General features: G+C 45.7%; 1 protein-coding gene across 1 annotated transcript in view; it reads left to right on the top strand.

Moving 5' to 3' along the window:
* The window catches only part of ttn.2 (titin, tandem duplicate 2), a 323,953-nt gene extending 299,802 nt beyond the window's left edge, over positions 1–24,151 (top strand). Inside the window, exons 233-251 of the mRNA XM_078262434.1 lie at positions 278–580; positions 1,402–1,683; positions 2,017–2,435; positions 3,323–3,497; positions 3,802–4,092; positions 4,604–4,903; positions 5,332–5,634; positions 6,779–7,081; positions 8,144–8,412; positions 10,005–10,320; positions 11,315–11,620; positions 12,062–12,361; positions 12,920–13,495; positions 14,095–14,400; positions 14,970–15,352; positions 15,718–15,928; positions 16,417–22,191; positions 22,473–22,760; positions 23,859–24,151. Coding sequence (XP_078118560.1) covers positions 278–580; positions 1,402–1,683; positions 2,017–2,435; positions 3,323–3,497; positions 3,802–4,092; positions 4,604–4,903; positions 5,332–5,634; positions 6,779–7,081; positions 8,144–8,412; positions 10,005–10,320; positions 11,315–11,620; positions 12,062–12,361; positions 12,920–13,495; positions 14,095–14,400; positions 14,970–15,352; positions 15,718–15,928; positions 16,417–22,191; positions 22,473–22,760; positions 23,859–24,151 — 11,399 coding nt within the window. The remainder of the gene's footprint in view (positions 1–277; positions 581–1,401; positions 1,684–2,016; positions 2,436–3,322; positions 3,498–3,801; positions 4,093–4,603; positions 4,904–5,331; positions 5,635–6,778; positions 7,082–8,143; positions 8,413–10,004; positions 10,321–11,314; positions 11,621–12,061; positions 12,362–12,919; positions 13,496–14,094; positions 14,401–14,969; positions 15,353–15,717; positions 15,929–16,416; positions 22,192–22,472; positions 22,761–23,858) is intronic.
* The last annotated feature ends 2,202 nt before the right edge of the window (positions 24,152–26,353 follow it).

Below are 26,353 nucleotides of genomic sequence, written 5' to 3'. Positions count from 1 at the left end.
GATAAATCCTGAATATGATGCAGAGAATTATGTCCCTCTCTCCCTCTCCCTCTCTCGCTCCTTACTCCCTCCCTCCCTCCTTCCTCTCTCCTTCCCTCTCTCCCTCCCTCCATCCCTTCCTCTCTCCCTTTCTCCCTCCCTCCCTCCCTTCCTCTCTCCCTTTCTCCCTCCCTCCCTCCTCTCTCCATTCTGTAGGACAGAGGAGGAGATTTCGGACGCAACCGATCTGAATCTAAAACTAAGCATAATTGTTGTGTTTGTCGTGTTCTCCTCCCAGATACCCCGGCTCCTCCATCCATGCCTCGTATCACGGACACGACCAAGCACAGCATCAGCATGGCGTGGACGCGGCCTATGTACGACGGTGGCTCGGACGTCAGCGGCTACGTGGTGGAGATCCTGGAGGAGGGCACGGAGCAGTGGTACCGCGCCACCGCCAAAGCCCTCAGCACCAACCAGTATGTGGCCGCCGGCCTGGCAGCCAATAAGAAGTATAGATTCAGAGTCGCTGCCATCAACAGCAAAGGCACCGGCGAGTTCAGCGAACCCAGCGCCGAGGTCGAGCCGCTGGAGAGGATCGGTGAGTTCCAGCACATTAATCCATCAGTAATTGAAACTTAATAAATACTTAAACCTTTAAGAAAAACTAAACTGAAACTATATTACACAGTTAAATAACTAATAACAATAGAATTAAACAGTTGACGTGAGATAAATTTGCTAAATTGGGATGAGTTGGTTTGCATTTTAAGGGGGCGAAGCTGGGCATCTTTTCGGTTAATATAACTGTAAAATTATTTGTATAGATTACAGCCAAAGTACACTCTGGTGGCCCATATCTAAACGTATAAAAACAAAACAGAAAAGACAATTTAACGCATTTGGGGTCAGTCCTATGTTCCCACATTTCTAATATTTTGTTTATCCTATGTTAGGGTTAGGGTTACATTCCATCTGTGGTCCATTACTACTGGATAATAGGTTGGATGTAATTGGCTACCAAATTGGGAGAAAGGGGGATAAAATCTGATACAAATTTATGAAAAAGAAAATGTGGGAACATAGGGCCTAATTTTGGAAAACAATCTTGGAAATGTGGGACCATAGGGCTGTGGGACCATAGGGCTGTGGGACCATAGGGCTGTGGGACCATAGGGCTGTGGGAACATAGGGCTGTGGGAACAAAGGGCTGTGGGAACATAGGGCTGTGGGAACAAAGGGCTGTGGGAACATAGGGCTGTGGGAACAAAGGGCTGTGGGAACAAAGGGCTGTGGGAACAAAGGGCTGTGGGAACATAGGGCTGTGGGAACAAAGGGCTGTGGGAACATAAGGCACGCTCCCACACATTTAACACAGCCTGATTATGGGACTGTCGTCTAACTCTTCTCCACTCTGTTTAGAAATGCCGGACCTGGAGCTGGCCGAGGACCTGAAGAAAACGGTGTGCGTGCGCGCCGGAGGAACCCTGCATCTGGTCGTGTCTGTCGGCGGCCGTCCGACCCCCGTAGTGACCTGGAGGAAGACGGGCGTGGAGCTGCAGCGGCGCGGCTACATCGAGACCACCGAGCGTTCCACCTCACTGATGTTGGAGAAGGTCAACCGCTACGACTCGGGAAAATACATTGTGGAGGCGGAGAACCCGTCTGGCAAGAAGACTGCCGTCATCCTGGTTAAAGTCTACGGTAAGTCACCCAAACATCTCCACAGAATCAGCTAGGCTATACGTTGATGCAATGATCATGTCTCACACGACCTATTGCATAACTAGTTGGGCCCCAGCATGTAAGACAACTCTAAAGTCCTTAAAGACAACATATAAACAAGCTATAAAAGTTTGAGATAGAAAATCTAAAATGTACTATCACTGTCAGATTTTAAAGAAACTTGAACTCGAATTCTGTCAGGCTCGGGCCTTGTCGGGCCTAACTTTTAAGGCCCGATTACAGCTCTACTCTACGTCTCCCAGTAAAAAGACGCTGACATCTTCTCTTCCTCCGCTCGTCTCTCTCCTGCAGACACCCCCGGTCCTCCCGGCTCTGTGAAGGTGAAGGACTACACCAAGGAGTCGGTGGTGATCACGTGGGACGTCCCGAGCATCGACGGCGGCGCTCACATCAGCAACTACATCGTGGAGAAGCGCGAGGCGACCATGAAGTCGTACAAGACAGTCACCACCGAGTGCAGGAAGACGCTGTTCCGGATCAGCGGTCTGGAGGAGGGCGTGCACTACTTCTTCAGAGTGCTGCCGGAGAACATCTACGGCGTGGGCGAGCCCTGCGAGACGGCCGAGGCCGTGCTGGTGTGCGAGGTGCCGTCGGTGCCTCAGGACCTCCAGGTGGTCGATGTCACCAAGTCGTCTGTGACGCTGCGCTGGGAGAAGCCACTGCACGAAGGCGGCAGCCGGCTGAACGGATACATCATTGACGCCTGCAAGGTGGGTCCAAAGGCTTCTCTCTCGATACATGAAAGTTGAACCTTTTGTTGTCTTCCTGTCCACCATGAACTTGTAGCCTGACAAGCCAGCCCCACATCCAGATGTTGGTCTGGGAACTCACCATTGGCGGGGCTCAATTCAAAGGGCGGGATAAATGGTTGTCTTTCAAATTCCCTCTGCACGCAATAGGATAGCTCTACAACCAATCAGAGCAACGCTAGTTGATAGATTACACTTTAAACTGCGAACACATCTTCCTTTTTTAAGAATGACTTCAGTGCCGTTCTTTGATCTTTTGTCAAAAATGTAATCTGCAGCCAGGGTTGTCTAGCAACCCAACGTTGGCTTGCGAGCTGGAAAAACCAAACTCTAGTCAGGCCAATCACATCGTGTATAGAGTCGGTGGGCGGGGCTTAACATAATAACGGCACAGTTGCAACTGTTCTGCGTGAATTCCCTGCTACTTGAAAACAAAGAAGATGGCTGCTGCTGCTGGGAACAGCGGTCTCTGGAAGACTTGGAGTTCAGCTTTTCTTTGAGAAAAGAACAAAGAACGGCACTGAAGTCATTCTTAAAAAAGGAAGATGTGTGTGAATTTTGCCGACCGGATACGGCAAAGTTTAATCTATCTATCTAAGGCGACAAAACGTCAGATAAAGCGGCTAAAACCTTGACATAGAGACAACAAAAGTGTTTGTTTTGATGGTTGACAGGAAGACAACACAAGGGTTAACGTTGAACCCTGGGATAAGATGAACATACGTTAGGCATTTAGAAGATTTGCTTCAGCCGAATCCTTTCAGTCACTCTTTACTGTTTGAGTTCCCACTGTGATATCTAATTATTGTTTTAATGATGACTGAATGATCTTCTTCTGCTACCCCAAGGTGGGCACGGACAGGTGGAGCACCGTGGCGACGCTGAAGGCGTCGGTGTCCCAGCACACCGTCCAGTCTCTGGTGGAGAACGACCAGTACCTGTTCAGGGTCCGAGCCACCAACAGCAGGGGGGCCAGCGAGCCCATGGACACCGTCACGCCCGTCACCATCCAGGACATCAAGGGTGAGACACAAACACCGCTGTGGCTAGAAGGGATACAGCCACGGCCAGAAGTTACGCTAAATTATATGGAATTTATATAGTTTTTTCCCGCTTTTTTCAAAGTTTTTGTCACTTTTTTTTTTTTATTGTCACTTTTGTCGCCCTAGTGTTGCCTTACTTCCTCCTTCCTTCCATTCGCGCTGGTTAAGGGGTACATGGCTTAAAAACACTGTTCAAAGGGGGAACATTATTGAAAGGTGTTTGAGAACCACTGGTCTATTGGTTGAAATGTAATAACTTGTGACTCCCCTGCTGTGTCTTCCAGTGATACCGAAGATTGACATGACTAGCATCCCTCAGAAGATCGTCTACGTGCACCGCGGAAAACCCATCGACCTCAACATCCCCATAAAGGCCAAACCGCTGCCCGTCTGCTCCTGGTTCTTCGGCGGCGTCAAACTCAAGGACAGCCTGGACCGCATCAAGATCGACAGCGACGGAAAGTTCAGCCGCCTTGTCATCCGCGAGACCACCATCAACGACACGGGAAGGTACTCGCTGGAGGTGAAGAACGCCGTGGGCACGGCAACCGAGGTCATCAAAGTCATCATCCTCGGTAAGTAGACTTTGGGTAACAAGATAGTTAAAGATGGTAAAATAACTATTTAGTAAAGTTTTATTAACTATCAATTTACCATTTATTAGTGATGGTTATTATAATGTGTTACCTAGACTTTCTGCACACACATGAAGGCAAGGAACATAGAAAGAAGGAAAGACGTCACATTAGAATTATGTATTGGTGAAGTTAGTGAGGAGGGAAAGTCCCACTTTAACACTTCATCAACCCATCAAGCGCCAAATGTTGGTTAATTTTCCGTTTTTGCGAGTAAATGTAAAAAGGCTTTCCGCCACATTGTGCCACATGTTTGGTAAATGTTTTTCAGTCTTTATTTTGGTGAAACTTAAACATCAGTTTTAGTCAGTTTTTAGTCAGTTTTAGTCAGTTTTCAGTCGTTTTCAGTCAGTTTTGTAACGCCAGCCACCATGTCACTTCTGTTTGAAATGGGAATGAGATACGTGAACATGAAAAGATTCTAACCAGCGGTCTTGTTGTGTCCGTCCAGACAAGCCTGGCATCCCTGTGGGTCCGGTGAAGATCGAGGAGACTGACGGCGTGTCAGTGACGGTCAGCTGGGAACCTCCGGAGAAAGACGGTGGCGCCAACATCAGCGGCTACGTGGTGGAGCAGCGCGACGCCCACCGCCCGGGCTGGGTCACCATCTCAGAGTCAGTGACGCGTCCCTGCTACAAGTTCAGCAGACTGTCCGAGGGAACCGAGTACGTGTTCCGCGTCGCAGCCATGAATCGCTTTGGCATCGGCAGCTTCCTGCAGTCGGAGGTGGTGGAGTGCAAGAGCCCTAAGAGTGAGTTCCCGTCCCTGTTTTCTATACGTTATTTCATTTATTTGTGGCAACAAAATCTACACGCCAAGGTTTTTATTATTTAGAATTTTCAATTAGTTTTGACTTTTGGATTTCATTTTGGTTTAGTTTGAGTTAGTTTTCAGAGTGTGTTTGTTCTATCCATCTATGAATGGATCTGTTAATCTATGGATGGATCTATTAATCTATGAATGGATCTATTAATCTATGAATGGATCTGTTAATCTATGAATGGATCTGTTAATCTATGGATGGATCTGTTAATCTATGAATGGATCTGTTAATCTATGGATGGATCTGTTAATCTATGAATGGATCTGTTAATCTATGGATGGATCTGTTAATCTATGAATGGATCTATTAATCTATGAATGGATCTAATAACCTATCCATCTGTGTTTCCCGTGCAGCCATCCCGGGACCTCCCAGCAGACCAGAGGTGCTGGACGTGACCCACGAGGGCATGACGCTGACGTGGCAGCCGCCCGAGGACAACGGCGGTTCCACCATCGCAGGCTACATCATCGAGCGTAAGGAGGCGGGCTCTGACCGCTGGATGAAGATCAGCAAGAACCCCGTCACCATGACGCGGTATCGCTCCTCGGGCCTGATCGAGGGCCTGGAGTACGAACACCGCGTCACCGCCATCAACTCCAGGGGAGCCGGCAAACCCAGCGAGAGCTCTGCCATCACCGTTGCCATGGATCCCATCGGTACGTGCTGCAGAAACTGGGTGTAATGACTAGGGTTGGCATTTATTAAAGCCTTCCCGCCTATTTAGAGTCAATCTCACCAGTGTGCAAGTACATCGCAAGGCCCGGTCTATATAAGACTGCACAAACCACCCCCTTCACTCTGAGTTCGTAACACTCAGGTCGCAGATTTAGAGCACTAGGAGTAAAACTCCTTTGTCCCATGTGCAATAACTAGAGATGAGCCGATACCAGTATCGGTATCGGTATCGGCTCTGATACTGCCTAAAACGCTGGTATTGGTATCGGGAAGTACTGGAGTTAATGCACCGATCCGATACCACGTAATAAAGCCCTAAAGATAATCTACGTTAAAGTAGTTTATTTATGTTCTTTTTCCGTTATAACTGACTGTAGAACTGGATAATAGAAGAAAGTTTGTTTATGTTTCACAAAGTGTTTAACCTGAGCCAGGCCGACAACAAAGATAGAAATAATATCACATCCATACAGGGATAGTAGTATACAGCTGTTATACATCATATCTATACAGGGATAGTAGTATACAGCTGTTATACATCATATCATCCATACAGAGATAGTAGTATACAGCTGTTATACATCATATCATCCATACAGGGATAGTAGTATACAGCTGTTATACATCATATCATCCATACAGGGATAGTAGTATACAGCTGTTATACATCATATCATCTATACAGAGATAGTAGTATACAGCTGTTATACATCATATCATCCATACAGGGATAGTAGTATACAGCTGTTATACATCATATCATCTATACAGGGATAGTAGTATACAGCTGTTATACATCATATCATCCATACAGAGATAGTAGTATACAGCTGTTATACATCATATCATCCATACAGGGATAGTAGTAAACAGTTGTTAAAACATAATAAAATATGACACACTGGTATCAGATCAGTACTCGGTATCGCCCGATATGCAAGTTCAGGTATCAGAATCGGTATCGGGAAGCAAAAAATGGTATCGGGCCATCTCTAGCAATAACTCGGCTTAATTTGCACATGTAATGTAGTAAGTTTTTCATTTTTGTACTCATGTCTTTGTATTGTTGACTGAACTGGAGTCAGTATGCAGTATTTACCAAAACGTCTATGTGTTGTTGAACAGAGCCTCCAGGTGTTCCCGTCCAGCCCCGAGTCACCGACTCCACCCGGACCTCCGTGTCTCTGGCCTGGCTGCCGCCCGAAGAGGAGGGCGGCTCCGTCATCACCGGGTACTTCATCGAGATGCAGAAGGTGGACCAGGTGGAATGGACGCTGTGCAACACCACGCCCACCAAGATGTGCGAGTACACGCTCACCCACATGCCCCAGGGCGCCGAGTACAAGTTCAGGGTCGTGGCGTGCAATGCCGGTGGCGCCGGAGAGCCCGCTGAGGTTCCCGGAGTCGTTAAAGTCCAGGAGATGCTGGGTAAGTAATCCATAGCTCACTTATCAGACAAATAAACAACACACTTTTACTTCTCTTTTACCTGAATCTGTAATTTAAAGGGAGAGAATATCAGCATGAAACTTCCCTAGCGGATTACTGACATTAAGTTTTCTGAAATGTTACGTTTAAATATGCAAATGATACATTTTCTTATTAAATTTGCACTAATTTGCATACACTTCCAGAACAGAAATGTGAACATTCTTGTTTGATTTCGTGACATATTAGAGTCAAAAGTTTTTACAGAGGGGAAGTTTGGATTTGGCCATTTTTCTGCATGTTTTTAAGGATAAAATGTTGTATAAATCAGGCTGTGAATGATATCTGAACAAAGCCATGTGTAAAAAGCTTCAGAATATAGAGAGGAGTGGAAGTGGAAAGTTTGGTGTCTGATAGTGCTGCTGACGAGGAGCCTGAGAACAAAACCTTTAGAGATATGGATTGTAAAAACAGATATCAGCACCAAACCTCCCCAATTCATAACTGACATTAAGACATCACTTTTTTCAACATTTTTGTCACTTTTTCCAACATTTTTGTCACTTTTTCCAACATTTTTGTCACTTTTTTCAACATTTTTGTCACTTATTTTCAACATTTTTTTCAACATTTTTGTCACTTTTTTCTGCTTTTTTGTCACTTTTTCCAACATTTAGTCATTTTTTTCAACATTTTTGTCACTTTTTCCAACATTTTTGTCACTTTTTCCAACATTTTTGTCACTTTTTTCAACATTTATGTCACTTTTTTTCAACATTTTTGTCACTTATTTTCAACATTTTTGTCACTTTTTCTGACACTTTTCTCACTTTTTAATAGTTTTCTGAAATTCCAGGTTTAAGTATGCAAATGAGGCGTTATCTAATGCTAACTTTTGGTGTATGTAGAAGAAATCTACAGACGCAAATAAACAAAGTGTAGTCAAATAAATGTTTAGTTTCCACCAGTCTGAAAGAAGACGTTTTATGGAAGTAAAAATCTTTTAATTGAAAAGTAGTTTTTGCCTCTAATTGACAAACATCTGATCTTTTTCCCCTCCAGATTATCCCGACTACGAGCTTGAGCGTAAGTACGAGGAGGGCTACGTGGTGCGGCAGGGCGGAGTAATCTGTCTGTCCGTGCCCATCAAGGGGAAACCCATCCCGACGTGCAAGTGGACCAAGGACGGCCGCGACATCTCACACCGCGCCATGATCGCCACGCACGATGACATCACCGAGCTGGTCATCAAAGAGGCACACAAAGACGACACGGGCAGCTACGACCTGGTGCTGGAGAACAAATGCGGCAGGAAGGCTGTCTATATCAAGGTGAGATACATGTACTGAAGGGAAACACAGGAGGAACATTAAAAACCAGCACTGGAAAGTAACTAAGTACATTTACTCCAGTACTGTACTTAAGTACAGATGTTGAGGTACTTGTACTTTACTTGAGTCTTTTCTTTTCATGCCACTTTCTACTTCTACTCCGCTATATTTCAGAGAGAAATATTGTACTTTTTACTCCACTACATTTATCTGTTCCAGCTTTAGTTACTAGTTACTTTAGTTACTCCGCTACATTCATCTGTTCCAGCTTTAGTTACTAGTTACTTTAGTTACTAGTTACTTTAGTTACTCCTCTACATTTATCTGTTCCAGCTTTAGTTACTAGTTACTTTAGTTACTCCGCTACATTCATCTGTTCCAGCTTTAGTTACTAGTTACTTTAGTTACTCCGCTACATTCATCTGTTCCAGCTTTAGTTACTAGTTACTTTAGTTACTCCGCTCATCTGTTCCAGCTTTAGTTACTAGTTACTTTAGTTACTCCATTCATCTGTTCCAGCTTTAGTTACTAGTTACTTTAGTTACTAGTTACTTTAAACATTAACATTCCTGCACACAGAACACATGTAGTTTATAAATCTGATGTTTTATTCTAAAGTAAACTAACCAACAATATAACGGTTACAAGTCAGCTGAGATGATCAGACCATTAAACACACAGCTGGTTGGATCCTTTACTCTTTACACAATGTTTTAATACTTTAACGACATTTTCCTGATGATACTTACACACTTTTACTGAAGTAACATCTTCAATGCAGTACTTTTACTTGTAACAGAGTATTGTTACAGTGTGGTATTAGTACTTTTACTGCAGTAAAGGATCTGAATACTTCTTCCACCGCTGCTTTTGACATAGTTGCAAACTTTGGGCTGTGACAAAGAGGGAGTATTTATTAATACAATAAATACAACGATGTAAACTAAAAGGCTTTTGGGCGCCTGGGTAGCTCACCTGGTAGACATATAGAGGTTAACTCCTCGATGCAGCAGCTGCTGGTTTGACTCCGACCTGTGGCCCTGTGCTGTCATTCCCCCCTCTCTCCCCCTTTCAGTTCAATTCAATTTTATTTATAGTATCAAATCATAACAGGAGTTATCTCAATACACTTTACAGATAGAGTAGGTCTAGACCACACTCTATAGTTTACAAAGACCCAACAATTCTAGTAATTCCCCCAAGAGCAAGCATTTATTGCGACAGATGTCTTTAGCTGTCCTATATAAATAGAGGCCTAAAATGCCCAAAAAATAATCAAAAAGAAAAAAAACTAAAAGACTTGAGCCAGGACTCTTCTTTTACTCTGGCTTCTAGCACCTTCTTTATAACATGCTGTTAGCATGTTAGCAGGTAGGACACCTGGTTTATTACTGCTAACATGCTATCATGCTGTCTGTTGTTAGCATGTTAGCATGTTAGCAACAGGGTTTATTACTGCTAACATGCTGTCTGTTGTTAGCATGTTAGCAGGTAGGACACAGGGTTTATTATGGCTAACAGGCTGTCTGTTGTTAGCATGTTAGCAGGTTGATATTTGAAACTTAACTTCCTGTGTTATCTTCTCTATCCAGGTGAAGGTGATCGGCCGCCCCGACGTCCCAGAAGGCCCTCTGGAGTTTGACGACATTCAGATCCGATCCGTGCGGGTCAGCTGGAGACCGCCATCGGACGATGGCGGCTCCGACATTCTGGGATACATCGTGGAAAGGCGCGAGGTTCCCAAGGCTGCCTGGTGTACGGTGGACTCCCGCGTGACAGAGACCTCTCTGGTGGTGAAGGGCCTGAAGGAGAACGTGCAGTACCACTTCAGGGTTTCTGCCGAGAACCAGTTCGGCATCAGCAGATCTCTCAAGTCTGATGAGGCCGTCACGCCGAAAACACCACTCAGTGAGTTTGGTTTCGTGATTGTTCTCAATGTCCAGTCCCATCTGATGTCTGTCAAAAGTTGCATTATTTATGCAAAGACGGGTCTTTGCTCTTCATCCACTACATATGACAGCTCTTTAAAACTTGTCCAGCAGCGAACAGGTCCGCGGCGTAGGAGCGTAGGGTGTCATTAAATGTCACAATCTTTAAATGAAAAGGAAAAACGGCAAATTCTGGTGACCCAGTAATAGTTTGTTAGGCAAAAAGTGAATATATTTGCACACAAAAAAGCCTTAGACTGGACAAGCGTTGGATTAGTTCAAACTGTAGCTTTCTGGACAGATGTTTAGAGACCAAAGCAACAGGAAACAGCAAGACATTAGTACGGGTTAAAATCTACAGACAGACAACAACAAGTCAAAATAAATTCCCTCTGCATAGGATAGCGCTTCAACCAACCAGAGCAACGCTAGTTGATAGATTAAACTTTTTCCGTATCCAGTCGGCAAAACTCCAAACACATCTTCCTTTTTTAAGAATGACTTCAGGGCCGTTCTTTGTTCTTTTCTCAAAGAAAAGCTGAACTCCAAGTCTTCCAGAAGACCGCTGTTCCCAGCAGCAGCAGCCGTCTTCTTTGTTTTCAAGTAGCAGGGAATTCACGCGGAACCGTTGCAACTGTGCCGTCATTATGTTAAGCCCCGCCCACCGACTCTATACACGATGTGATTGGCCTGGCCAGAGTTTGGTTTTTCCAGCACGAAGGCCAACGTTGGGTTGCTAGACGACCCTGGCTGCAGATTACATTTGCTGCCTCTAGGGTGGTCTAGATTTCTAGCCTAAAAGAACAGGGGAGACACTTTGTTTCTCTCACTATGACTCTAGAGTCACTACTCGCTCTGAAGATAATCCCCATCACTCTCTCACGGAGGAAAGCTCTGTGTGGAGCATCCGCAGAACCATAAATCAAGCTGCTGTTGTAAATATGGATTTCACTAACAACGTGTTTCCCCTCCAGGCCCACCAGAACCTCCCAGCAACCCTCCAGAGATCATGGAGGTAACCAAGACGACGGTGTCTCTGTCCTGGGCGCGGCCCAGGGACGATGGCGGCTCCCGTGTCACAGGATACTACGTGGAGAGGAGAGAGGTGTCGACGGAGAAGTGGGTCCGACACAACAAGACCCACATCACCACCACCATGTACAACGTCAGCGGTCTGATCCCCGACGCAGAGTACATGTTCAGAGTGGTGGCCCAGAACGAGGTCGGGCTGAGCGAGGCCGGGCCGCCCTCAGAGTCCGTGGTCTGCAAAGAGCCATTCGGTGAGTTACCGTGACACAAGGCTTATTTCTGCAGGAATACATTGATATGAATAAGTAGTATAAGTAGACAAGACATTGGAAAACAAGATAGAAATAAGTGGGAGCATGCCTATGTTCCCACATTTCCTTTTTCATGAATTTGTATCAGATTTTATTATTAGCAGATCAAGTATCAATCATCACATCCATACATATATTAAATAGATACATCAATACAGTAATATAAACTCATACTAAGATTGGCATCTGAGCCATTTTTTCAGTGCCTGCTTAAAACCTCCTAAACTTCTAGATTTCTTGGCAACCTGTTCCACAGGCTTGTTGCTACATTCAAAAAGGACTCCTTACCTAAATTACTCTTAATCATCAACATCCCTATTCCTTTTATAATAATACTTTTACTAAATATTAATCTCCTCCCATCTTTCCGTCTCCTTGTAGACAAACCCAGCCAACCGGGAGAGATCGACATCATCTCCGTCACCAAAGACTGCATCACCATCCACTGGCTGCGGCCGGAGCACGACGGCGGCAAAGAGATCCTGGGCTACTGGATCGAGTTCAGGCAGGCTGGAGAAAGCGCCTGGAAGAAATGCACCAAGGAGCGCTCCAAAGACCGCCAGTTCACCATGGGCGGCCTGATGGAGGCCACCGAGTACGAGTTCCGGATCTTCGCTGAGAACGAGACCGGACTGAGCCGACCGCGCCGCACGCCAATGGGCATCAAGACCAAACTGAGCGGTGAGCTGCTGCACAATTCCTATTCCTATTCCTGCCAACTTAATCACTAAAGGTCTTTACACACCAGGGACGTTTTGTTTTTGTGTGATTAATTGGGACATCAAAATATTTTTTTCGAACTGTTGTTTTTCTTGAAATACTCGGACTTCTATATTTTTAATAATCCAAATTTTTTCTTCACATACTCCCTTGAGAACTCTCTTTTTTTCTTGAGACTTTTGTTAGTTTTTTTATATTCCGATTTTTTCTTTTGAAAAATGTTCTGACTTTTTTTTCCTTTAAATGTAATGTTTTTATGACAGGAAAAAACAACTAAATTGAACTAAATCCACATAACCAGATTATCAGAAGAGTTTAAAACCACATTTACAGAAGAAACAATCAATAACAACTAGTACTCACACTCATAATAATTATAGCAGTTGGTATCATGAACAGTGGCAGTTAGGCAATTATAGTAACAATAAACGGATATATAACGGAACTATGAACTATTATAGAAATAATAGTTATAGCAGTTCAGGGTGTTTAAAAGAAACTCTGCTGATGTTTCTGCAGTTGGTGAGGCTCCAGCTCTGAAGGAAGACGTCCAGGACGTCACCACCAAGCTTGGCGAGTCGGGCACTCTGACCTGCGGCATCATCGGCAGACCTCTGCCGGAGATCAAGTGGTACCGCTACGGCAAGGAGTTGATCCAGAGCCGCAAGTACAAGATGAGCTCTGACGGACGCAACCACTCGCTGAGCATCCTGACGGACGAGCAGGAAGACGAGGGCCTGTACACCTGCAGGGCCCTCAACGAGGCCGGAGAGGTGGAGGCTAGTGGCAAGCTGCGCCTGCAGGCGGCACCGCAGTTCCATCCCGGTTTCCCTCTGAAGGAGAAGTACTTCGCCGGCGCCGGCACCAGCCTCCGCCTCCACGTCGTCTACATCGGACGCCCCATCCCCCAGATCATGTGGTTCTATGGCAAGAAGCCTCTGAACGCTTCCGAGAACGTGATCATTGAAAACACAGAGAGCTACACCCACCTGGTGGTGAGGAACGTCCAGAGGAAGACCAACGCTGGCCGCTACAAGGTGCAGCTCAGCAACGTGTATGGAACCATCGACACCGTGCTCCGCGTGGAAATCCAAGGTAACACCGGACTGAAGGCTTTCCTATTCTAAGTTGACTAACACTCATATGATTTTGTCGACTAATTTATTAGTTGATTAATTTAGGGCTGCGACTAACTATTGTTTTCATGGTGGATTAATGTGTGGATTATTTTCTCGATATAATGGATTAGTTGTTTGGTCTCTAAAATATCAGAAAATGGTGTAAAAAAAACATGCATTCCTAATTTAAAGAGAGACTTCCTGTTCTGAGCAACAGGCTTTATTTCTAACATTTTAAACTAAATCAATGATCACTAAAACCCCGCCAAAAAAGGAATGAAATGGAGAAAGAAGAGGGTCTTTTGAATGGCAAGCTTAGTTTCAAAGCCCTTCCAGATGTTTTTTTCCTCAAGACTAAAGCTATTTGCATGTACTGTCAATGTGAACTGAGTTACCACCGGAGGACGTCCAGTCTTAAATACCACTTGAGCTTTAAGAACTGTAAAAAATATACTTTTAAAGTACATTTAGAATGATTACAACATGTGCAATTATTCTCTATACTCTGGACAATTATGCGATTAATCGCGATTAAAAAAAGACCTGTTACTGATTCAATTTTTTGTTTCCTCCCAGATAAACCATGCATCCCCGAGGGCCCAATTGTTGTTGAAGGCCTGCTGAAGAGCTCCATCATCATCAGCTGGAAGGCTCCCAAAGACGACGGCGGCTCCATGATCACCAACTACATTGTGGAGAAACGCGAGGCCAAAGAAGGCGAGCAGTGGAATCTGGTGTCCTCCTCCGTCTCTGGCACCACCTGCCGTGTCCCCAACCTGATTGAGAGCGCTGGATACTACTTCAGAGTCTCTGCCCAGAACCAGTACGGAGTCAGCGAGTCTCTGGAGATCCCGTCCGTGGTCATCATTAAGAGTCCATTCGGTAAGTCCGTACTTGTTTTGTTTGACAGTTTGGGCTTCTGTGGCTACATTGCAGAGGCAGGATGAACTTTACAGATATGTAGAGCCAAAGACCATATCAAATAGAGCGGCCAGGCTGGGGCCACATGCAATTTTAGGGGTACCAGATATATTAAGCACAAGTGTTACATACCACCAACCCTCCATAGGTTTGGTTCTACAAAGGACTAACAATGCACGTATAACAATAAACACAAGAATACTCATTAAGTGGTAACATACATTTTATTAATCACGGCACATGAATGATACCCCTTCTTTGGGAAAAAGGTGAGGTTAAAAATGTATGAAAATCAGTCAATTTAGAGAGAAACTTTGAGAAGAAGGATAACGGCTCCACTAATAATACCGGTAGTACGGCTTTCCTCTATGTACACATGTCCTATATATAAAGTACAATTTTGGCTGTTATTTGTGTCCCCTTCAAAATTGCTCTTGAGAAATCTTATGCTAACTGTCCCCTGTGACTGTTCGATGAAATGTAAGCCCATGTGTAGAGCACCACAGTAACATTCCCTGTTTATTTCTCAGAAAAACCTGGCATCCCACAGCAGCCATTCATCATCAGCTCCACCAAGGACTCGTGTGTCGTGTGCTGGAAGCCTCCGAGCAGTGATGGTGGCGCTAAAATCACCAGCTACTACCTGGAGAAACGTGAGAAGAAGCAGAACAAGTGGATGTCAGTGACCAGTAAGAAGTTTGTGGAGACCAAATACGAGGTCACGGCGTTGCTCGAGGGCTTCGAATACGAGTTCCGTGTCAAGTGTGAGAACATAGGCGGCGAGAGCGACTGGAGTGAGATCTCAGCGCCAATCATCCCCAAGTCCGACCAGTCTCCTCGCGCTCCCGCCTTCAGGGAGGAGATCAGGGACATGACCGTCAAATACCAGGCCAATGCCACATTTGTCACCAAGGTACTTACTTACTAATTTATTTCAAACATGTGAAAGAAAACAGAAAGGGTCATACAGAAAATAAGGATATTACACAAAATAGAAAGCATATCGAGAGACATGCAAGACAAACACTTGATGATTTGGGTCACATATCCGAAAAGCAGTGGAAGGAAGAATGTACTTATGTTACCTTTTTTTTAAATTGAAGTTGACATTGCATTTGCTTTCAACAATTTTCAATCTGTGTCAAAACTACAAGCAATTGTACTGTAAGTGTGGAAGGGACACCCAGAGTCCAAGGAGAAGATTGTTTCACTCAGCCAAGTTGATGAGCACAAGTATGTTTTAATTTTTTTTAACTTGGTTATTTTTCCCGTGACAAGGTGGTGGGACATCCCAAACCTCTAGTGAAATGGTACCGCAGTGGAAAGGAGATCCAGGCCGATGGAACCAAGATCAAAGCCCAGGAGTTCAAGGGTGGCTACTACCAGCTGGTCATCGTTGCCGCTGACGACACGGATGCTACAGTTTACCAAGTCAGAGCCACCAACTCATCAGGATCCATCTCTACCACTGCCAACCTGGAGGTGGAAGGTATGGCAAAAACAATTATTCTTCATGTTTTCTAGAATCCATTAAAGGAGACCTATTATAAACCGTTTTCAGGTTCATACTAGAACAATGTTTTCATGCTTTAATGTTAAAAAACACTTCCCCTTCTGTCTGAGACACTTTGTTGCAGCGCCTGTTTCTTTGAAAAACCAAGTCTGCTCTCGTTGGTCAGCGTTTCTGCATTTCAGAGTTTCTGCATCTGTGCTGCTTCTGTAAAAGAGTTTATAGCAGCAATTTATACTGGAAAAAATTCACAGATTAAAGATTCCAAACCAAATACTACACAACCAGACATGTTCCAATTAACACCGACAGCCAAGATTACAAGGAATTTCTTTTAAATACCTAGCTTACCTCATTATTTATTTTAGAAAAGAGTAATAGGTCTTCTTTAAGTGATGTCCTCTGCATGTGTAATTTCCTAAATAGAATAAATATTAAACTACTTATTTGTATCACTTTAATTCCAGTTCCTGCTAAGATCCACCTGCCCAAGGAGCTTCAGGGAATGGGATCAGTCAATGCTGTCCGTGGGGAAAACATCACCATCAAGATCCCCATCTCTGGCAAACCAGAGCCAGCAATCACTTGGCAGAAGGGTCAGGAGATTCTCTCCAACTCTATCTATCACCAAGTCATCACAACCAGGTCGTTCACGTCCCTCGTCTTCCAGAAGGGAATGCAGAGGAAGGACACTGGCTACTACATCATTACCGCAAAGAACAGGTTCGGTACGGACAAACAAACCATTGAAGTGAACGTGGCCGACATACCTGAGCCTCCAAAGGGACTGGTTGTCAGCGACGTTGGCCGGGACTCCATCACGTTGACCTGGGAGCCTCCTGCCAACGACGGCGGAAGTGACATCATTGGCTACATCGTGGAGAAATGTCCCACAACTGCGGACAGATGGATCCGCGCAGGACACACCACAGACTGCAGCATCACAATCATCAACATGTTCGGAAAGACCAAGTACCAGTTCCGCGTCGTTGCCGAAAACCAGTTTGGCCTGAGCTCTCCTTGTCAGCCGACTGAGCCGATCACGACGAAGGAAGACACGTCCGTGATCAGGAATTATGACGAGGAAGTGGACGAAACCAGAGAGATCACCAAGGAGGAGGCTCTGTTCTACAAGGTAAAGGAGCTGTCATCCAAGTACGTCATCTCTGAGGAGCTTTCTCGCTGCCAGTTCGGAGTGGTCCACCGCTGCACGGAGATCGCCACCAAGAAGACCTTCATGGCCAAGTTCATCAAAGTCAAAGGAACCGACCGAGAGTTGGTTCTCCGAGAAATCGAAGCCCTCAACGTAGCAAGGCACAAGAATGTTATCTATCTACATGAATACTTTGAAAGCATGGAGGAGATCATCCTGATCTTTGAATTCATCTCCGGAGTGGACATCTTTGAGCGCCTCGGCACCAGCAACTTTGAGCTCACAGAGCAGGAGATTGTCCGCTACCTGAGACAAGTCTGCTCCGCCCTCAAGTTCATGCACAGCCACAACTATGGCCACTTCGACATCCGCCCAGACAACATTGTCTACACGACAAGGAGAAGCACCAATGTAAAGATTATCGAGATGGGCCAGGCTAGGCTTCTGGTGCCAGGAGAAAACGTCAGAATGCTGTTCTCCGCTCCGGAGTACTGTGCCCCTGAGATCCACCGTCACGACCTGGTCACAACCGCCACGGATATGTGGTCCGTGGGTGTCATGGCTTACATTCTGCTAAGTGGCCTTAATCCGTTTGGCGCAGAGTCCATCACAAAGATGATTGAGAACATCTCCAACTGTGAGTACATCTTTGACAGTGAAGCATTTAGCGACATCAGCCTCGAGGCTATGGACTTTGTGGACAGACTTCTAGTCAAAGACAGGAAGCTCCGTATGACCGCCCACGAGGCTCTGGAGCACCCTTGGCTCAAGATGAAGATCGAGAATGTCAGCACCAAGATCATCAGGACGTTGAGACACAGAAGGTACTACCAGACTCTGGCGAAGAGGGTAGATATTATTGTGTCGTCGGCTCGTGTGGCTTATGGCGGTGCCTTCAAGAACCAAAGAGGATTGGCTGTGGGAAAAGTGAAGATTGGAAGTGAGTACCATGGCCTCCGCTCCGGTCCAGTCATGCATGCCTCAGCTGAGGAAGGCGGCCACGTCAGATTCACTTGTAGCATCACCAACTACGACAAGAGCACTCAGGCGTCATGGTACTTCGGAAACCGCCAGCTCCACGCAAGTGCCAAGTATGAAATCACCTACAGCAATGGTTTTGCCAGCATCTACGTGAAGGACATCGAAGAGAGTGACGATGGTGTGTACAGATGCAAAGTGGTGAGCGACGAGGGAGAGGACAGTGCTTATGGAGAGCTCTTTGTCGAGACAGTGAGGAGCATCAGAGAGCACTACATCAGCCGCTCAATCAAGAAACTGAGGAGGAGAGTCGACAAGACGAAACTCCTGCAGAGACCGCCAGAGTTCACTCTGCCTCTCTACAATCGCTCTGCCTACATTGGTGAAGACGTGCGCTTCGGCGTCACTATCACCGTGCACCCGGAGCCTCACGTGACGTGGCTGAAAAACGGAGAAAGGATCAAGGCGGGTGATGACGACCGCAAGTACACGTTCACCAGTGATAAGGGTCTGTATCAGCTAATGATCCACAACCTAGATATGAACGACGATGCAGAGTATACTGTCATGGCTAACAACAAGTTTGGAGAAGATAGCTGCAAGGCGCGTCTCACCGTGACACCTCATCCTGTGACAGAGGAAACTATGAGGCCCATGTTCAAACGTCTGCTGGCTAATGTTGAGTGTGTCGAGGGACACAGCGTGCGCTTTGAGCTCAGAGTCTCAGGAATTCCAACCCCGACTCTGAAATGGCAGAAGGACGGTCATGCGCTCGAGTTTGGTCCCAAAGTCGTCGTCATACAGGAGGACCTCGACTACTACGTCTTGCACATTAGAGAGACTTTGCTCGAAGACTCCGGTGTGTACAGTGTGACTGCAACCAACTGTGCCGGCTCTGCAAGCTGCCAGGCTACCCTGAAGGTGGACCGCCTCACCTACACCAGGAGAGAGTACAAGAGCGAGGAGGAGAAACACAGACACGTACAGAAACAAATTGAAAAGACTCACAAGATGGCTCTGAAGATTGTCGCCACTGAGGAGCTCGTACCTCTCAACCCAACAGCCCAGGAGGCGCTCAAATATGCTTCAGAGATGTACAAGCCCGCCGTGAGCACCAAGAACGTCGAGGGCGAGTTCGACATCACGGTTGAGAAGTCCGAGACGAAGAAGTTGGAGGAGGAGAGGAAGATCTTCATGCCGTATGAGATCCCCGAGCCTGTGGTTCACGATCCCAAAGCTCTGGATGAGGACAAGGCTATCAAACTGTTTGTGCCTCTCTCTGACATGAAGTGGTACCGAAAGCTGAAAGACCAGTACGAGGTTTCAGAGAAGATGGAGAGGATCGTGCAGAAGAGGCAGAGACGTATCCGCCTGTCCAGGTGGGAACAGTTCTACGTGATGCCCCTCCCGAGAATCACTGACCAGTACAGGCCAAGATGGCGTATTCCGAAACTCACTCAGGATGATTTGGAGACTGTCAGGCCTGCCCGCCGATCACCTTCTCCTGAATCCGAGATTTCCTTTAGATCCAGAAGGAGATCTCTGGGAGACATGAGTGACGAGGAGCTGCTGATGCCCGTGGATGACTACCTTTCCATGAGGAAAACTGAGGAGGAGAAAATGATGCTGGAGGATGAGCTGGAGCTCGGCTTTTCAGCCTCTCCGACCCGCAGCCCCATCCGCATTGAGCGCCGTGCCATGGAACTCAAAGAGAGACGGCAGGAAGTCAGGCACGAGTCTGTCGAGGTTTCTGAGACAAAGAAGAAACGCACCGTTTCCCAGTTCATAAGAAGGAGAAGGTCTCTGTCTCCTACGTACATCGAGCTCATGCGTCCCGTCTCCGACCTGATCAGACCGTCACGTGCCAAGCCCCCGGTAGAGGTGGAGGGAGAGGCAGTGGTGCGTAGGTCCCCCACGCCAGAGAGGACGCGTCCTCGCTCTCCCAGCCCCATCAGGTCCGTGGAGAGGTCATCCCGCTCCTCCTCCAGGTTTGAGCGTTCCGCCCGCTTCGACATCATGTCCCGCTACGAGGCGAGAAAGGCCGCTCTGAAGTCCGAGAGGAAATACCAGGTGGTCAGCCAGACGCCGTTCAGTCTGGACCACGCTCCGCGCGTGACAGTCAGGATGCGCTCTCATCGCGTACCGATCGGCCAAGACACCAAATTCACCCTGAACATCCAAAGCAAACCAGAGGCCGAGGTGAAGTGGTTCCACAATGGAACTGCGATCTCCGAAAGCAGTGAAAAGTACATCTTCACCAACATGAGTGGTGTGTTGTCCATCACTATCCTGGAGTGTCAGGAAGACGACAGCGGCACATACCGCTGCGTGTGCTCCAACGCCAAGGGAGAAGCATCTGACTACGCCACCCTCGATGTGTCCGGCGGTGGCTACACCACCTTCTCCTCTCGCCGCAGAGATGAAGAAGTCCAGAAAGGATACGTCCCTGAAGTCACTAAGATTGACCACTATCACACCACACACTTCAAAGCTGGCTACTCTTCCCAGACACACTTGGAGGTGGAAGAGAGCAAGTCTAAACTAACAGAGACACGTGAAGTTGTCACACGTGAAAGATACGCTGCCTCCTCTGAGAGATACTCCTCTGCCGAGAGGTACGATTCTTCCATCAAGTACGCCTCTGCTGAATACCTGTCATCTGATTCCTCCTATTCATCGGAGAAGTTTTCTCTGACTGGAAAACGCACCACGTCGGAAGCTAAACTGAAGTCGTCTTCTGCTGCTACTGCTGTGACCGAGGAAGTTTCTGTCCACAAGGTGAAGCCTTCTCTTCCTGCCAAAATCCTTACCAAGCCCCAGTCTGTGACGGTCGCAGAGGGAGAGAGCGCCAGATTCTCTTGTGACATCGACGGCGAGCCTTCACCGAGCGTAACGTGGATACACGAGAGTACAACCATTGTCTCGTCTCACCACGTCCGCGTTACCACCACGCAGTACAAGTCCATCATGGAGATCTCCTCTGTGACGGCGTCCGACGAGGGCAGCTACATCGTTGTGGTGGAGAACTCAGCAGGCCGACAGGAGGCTCACTTCACTCTGACGATCCGCAGATCAGTTACCAAAGAGGAAGTCAAGGCTGTGAAATCCCCTGAGCCGTCTGTAAAGTCACCCACTCCGAGTGTAAAGTCTCCGGAGCCTTCCATCACATCACCGGCTCCCTCTGTTACGTCCCCTGTCCCCAGCATCAAGTCTCCTGAGCCTTCGATTAAATCGCCAGCTCCAAGTGTCAAGTCTCCTGAACCAAGTATAACGTCTCCTGTTCCGAGCGTGAAGTCGCCAACGCCAAGCATGAAGTCTCCCCAACCAGAGGGAATTAAAACGCCAAGGAGTGTCAAGTCTCCTGAGCCATCCACACCTTCTCCAGCGCCCAGCTTAAAATCACCAGCTCCAGGCGTCAAATCTCCTGAACCCGAGGGAATTAAGTCACCACGCGGACTAAAATCCCCTGAACCCAAACTCAAGTCACCACCGCCACCGATCAAGTCTCCTGAGCCTGAGGGAGTGAAATCACCTCGTGGTGTCAAATCTCCAGAACCTGCGGGAATCAAAACACCAAGAGGACTTAAATCTCCAGAACCTGCGGGAATCAAAACACCAAGAGGACTTAAATCTCCAGAACCTTTAGGCATCAAATCCCCAAGAGCCTTAAAGTCCCCTGAGCCCGAGGGAATCAAATCACCCCCGAGGATGAAGTCTCCTCCTCCCGTCATGTCCCCGAAGAGGGTCGTTTCTCCACCCACCGTCAAATCCCCAATCCCGAAACCTCCCAAAGTCCTGAGTCAGCTAACAGCCGAGGCGCGCGAAGGCTCGGTGCGGATGTCCTGCGTCTGCGAGAGCAGCGTCAAGGAGGTGGTATGGTACGTCAATGGGAGGAGGCTTTCACAGAGCAGCCGCTTCGAGATGCACTACTCGGAGGGCTCCTGCAGCCTTCTGATCTGTGATCTGGCAGACAGCGATCAGGGAGAGTACACCTGTGAGATGACCTCAGAGGGAGGAGTGTCCAAATCCTCTTTCTCCTTCACCGGACAGGCGTTCCAGTCCATACGGATGAAGATCACAGCCTACCGTGAGCAACAACTGGCACTTAAAGGTGAGCACCGGCCTCAAGTATCCAAGTAGATTTAGTCCAATTTCATGCTATTTAAAAGAAATTCGGGCTAGGGTTGGGTATCGTTCGGATCAAATCAAATCTGCTTGTCAATTCCGGTTCTAAATTTTTATGTATACCCGGTTCTTGGCATTTTGTAATCTGTTTTAATTTGGAACTGTGTTTTTGTTCCCAACCCTAGTCCTAGTCCTGACACAGCCTTAACTTTGAAGTCATTCTGAAGATTTTACATTATTATTATTTCCATCTCTACCCCTCATCAGGATCAATGGCGATGAGTCAAAAGGAGTCATCGTCTTTATCCGTGAGCTCATCCATGAGCTCATCCATGATGATGAAGAAAGAAATGCACGTGATGGAGGAATCGTCCTCCTCCTTCTCTTCCTCCGCCCAGCAGGCGATGATGTCATCCATGATGGAGTCCAGCTCCTTCAGCAGCATGGCAGCCGAGATGAAGTTTGAGACTATGTCCATGTCCAGCATGTCCTCAATGACGTCCGAGACATACGCCATGAGCTCCCAAAGCGAGGGATCCTCTTTCAAAGCAATCGGTAAGATTGGTAATGAAACAGTTGGTCTTTGGAGTTTGTGGCATTTTAAAAGTAGGTCTGCTTTAGTGAGAACGCTGTAACTGGCATCTGTGAGCAATGTAACCTTACAGGACAAATGTTCAACGTCAGTCAGCGTCCACTAAAAGTTCTGCTAATGTTCCGCTGACACTCAGATTATTATATTGTCTGACAACATTATGGAAAGGATCCCTACAGAGATTTACCTATAAGAGTAAGATCCTTTTAGTTTAACATGAAAACAGCCCCGAAATTGCCATCACCAAACCCACCAGACTCCATGTAAATAATCAGGACTTTTAGCGTGTATAGAGCCAGCATATCTCCACATGTAAATGGGTGAATTAAGGGTTTATTTCAATCGAACCAGAGTGGAGATTGTTGGAACAGTGGAAAGATGAACCAAGACGGCTTTTGATAGTTTTATTTTGTTTCTGTCCACTTTGAATGAAATGTGTTTTACGGTGATAAAAGTCCTGATTATTTACATGGAGTCTGGTGGAGATATGCTGGCTCTATACACGCTAAAAGTAGTGATTATTTACATGGAGTCTGGTGGGTTTGGTGATGGTGATTTTGGGGCTGTTTCATGTTAAACTAAAAGGATCTTACTCTTTAACTAAAAGCTCTATCTCTGTAGGGATCCTTTCATAATGTTGTCAGACTCTTAGAATAATAATTTGAGTTTGTCAGCAGCAGAAACAGAGCTTTTAGTAGACATTTGTCCATTAACATTACATTTCAGCTTGTTTCGTTAACTGCCGACTGCAGTGGTCTTGCTTGTTACTGGACCAACTTCAAAAAACCACTTGTCACTAAGACACAAAAACATGGGAAAATAGGGTCCAGGTTGGAAAAAAAACGAAGTTACCATTTATTATTCAGACTCAACAGAAAGGCACTTCTTTTAAAATGAATAGCTACAAATCGCAAACTTCTTGCATCCCTGTAAGTGAATTTAGCACGCTGTTCTTCGTACCTGATTTAGAAAATCTAAGTTTTCTTCAGCATTCTGTACTATCTGTTGCCAAATGTTGCGACCACTAATATTTTATTTAAAACATTTATTGTGTCTTCCAGGTTGTGCTCCGCGGATCGAGGCTCTGCCGGAGGACATCAGCATCGAGCCGGGCAAAGTCCTGACGGTCACCTGCGCCTTCTCCGGCGACGCCAAACACATTGAGTGGTCCCGCAGCGGCAGAGCCATCGAGGTGACTGCCGGCGGACGCTTCCACATCGACACAACGGAGGACCTGACCACGCTCATCATCACCGGCGTGAAGGAGGAAGACGCCGGAACCTACACCCTGAAGCTGTCCAACGAGCTCGGCTCGGACACAGCGACTGTTCACATTAGCATTCGATCAGTGTAAAAAAAAAAAAGAATATCTAATCGTTCAATCTTCCCCTTTTCCCTACTTCCATGCCTTTTTATTTATTAACTAAGCAAAAATAATCTACTTCATAAAGATCTGGATTTCTGTTCTTGTAAATATGAACTATTTTTGTACCAATCTTGACATTAATTTATGCCAAACTAGACTAAAGTCTAAAGTTGTTATAAAATGTGCCATATTGGATAACTATGACTTAGGATTTTTGATCCATTTTTCTGTGACATGTACATAATGTATATAGCCGAATTTAACGGTTATGGGAAATGTATGCATTGTTATTTATGACAAGAATATTAACTGAAACAAAGTGAAACTAAATGTGGTTTAACAGGAGAAAGTTTCACTCGGAACGAATACCTTGTTAAGCCAAGAAACTAAACAATGTGCCTCAACGATACGTTGAAGTCTTAAGATTGCCTCAACAGGTAGAGAGGCTCCCTGTTGAAGTTAACTCAATCCGAGACAGAACTATGAATGCACTGCGGTGCTGTTGCATTGGAACAAAAGCGCGAGATCCTGAATGCTGTTTGCATCTACCCTCATGTAAGCAGGATGACTAGACCTCGCGCTCTTGACTGATTATGTCATACCGCCATTTCGATGACATGCTCACAGTGCGAGCGGCCTGCACTCCCTGAGCACAAGCGTTTTTTGTTTTGTTTTGTGCTCCGCTTCTGGCAACTGACCACTCCCACGGCTCTTCGGTCGTACCATCGAACCTGGCAAATCACGAAAAAAAAAAACCAAAGAGTCTGTGCGCTGTGCTTGGTTGTAGAGGCGGAGCTGTCTCTCGGAGGTCTGCAGTGTGTTTGTGTGTTAGTTTTTAGGAGTTCAGTCAAGCCGGGTGGCACCAAGTAGATATACGGCAGCCGAAAACCAACCGGCGCTGCGTTGAACGAGGACGGAGAGAAACGTGGTCTTGCGTGTCGCCCGGCACTTTGGTTTCATTTTAGTTAGAGTTGTAGCGTTGACTATTTTCGCAGCCTCCTTGAGTTTTTCTCCAATTATTGATTTAATAAAGCATGATTATCAGCACTACAGGATGTCTCTGCTGTGGTTTTTTTGTGTTTGTTTCTTGTTGTGCTTCTATTTTAATTTGAAAATCACAAGAAAATGAAAAGATAATTTGGATTTTGTTAATGATAAACTTGATATTTAGGGTCGTCAGTTTTATTATACCATTGAGCTCAATTTTTTCCCTCCTAACTTAAAAAAAGTATGATGAAAAAAGTCATAGTATAGGACAGTGTTTCTCAAATGGGGGTACGTGTCCCCCTAGGGGTACTTTGGAGCATTGCAGGGGGTACGTGAGATATTTTTTAAATATGTTAATTTAAAATGATCAGTCATGCATAATTCCCAGAACAATTATAATAGTAACTTAATTTAGTAATGGATTTTAAACATTTGAAGTAGCATTTAAATGTTTTTCAGTGTTTTTAGTCAATCAGACGGGGTTGGTGCAGTACTGTAATGTACCTCTTTATACAGGCTTTTTATAAAAAAAAAAGCTTTGCGCTGGTCAGGGGGTACTAGAATTTTTCACAGGGGGTACATTATTGAAAAAAAGGTTGAGAACCACTGGTATAGTATGTCGGAAAAAAATCATAGTATAGTATGTCGAAAAAAGTAAAAAAAATCATAGTATAGTATGTCGAAAAAAGTAAAAAAAATCATAGTATAGTATGTCGAAAAAAGTAAAAAAAGTCATAGTATAGTATGTCGAAAAAAGTAAAAAAAAATGTATAGTATAGTATGTTGGACAAAAGTCATAGTATATTGAAAAAAAGTCCCAAAAAAGTCATAGTATGTAGATAAAGGTTACAAAAAAAACATAGTATAGTATGTTGAAAATTGTCTTAAAATGTAATAGTATAGAATGATGAAAAAAGTCCCAAAAAACACATAGTATGTAGATAAAAGTTACAAAAAAGTCATAATATAGTATGTCGAAAAAAGTAAAAAAAGTCATAATATAGTATGTCGGGGGGGGGGAAACACTGGCACTGTTCGTGTCTAGAACTATTTCTCAGCATCACGGACACAAGTACACTTGATTTTCCCATTTTTGGTGGTAAACCTCAAAATGAACTGCCCCTCATAAGATTTGTACACACAACTGACATTCTATAACACTGATGTTTATAAGGATGAACTCCAACCCCAAGTCTCTAGCAG

This window comes from Sander vitreus, chromosome 11, assembly GCF_031162955.1.
Source record: "Sander vitreus isolate 19-12246 chromosome 11, sanVit1, whole genome shotgun sequence".
NCBI lineage: Eukaryota > Metazoa > Chordata > Actinopteri > Perciformes > Percidae > Sander > Sander vitreus.
The sequence above is the reverse complement of the archived record's forward strand: the minus strand, read 5'-3'. Positions and strand labels throughout refer to the sequence as shown.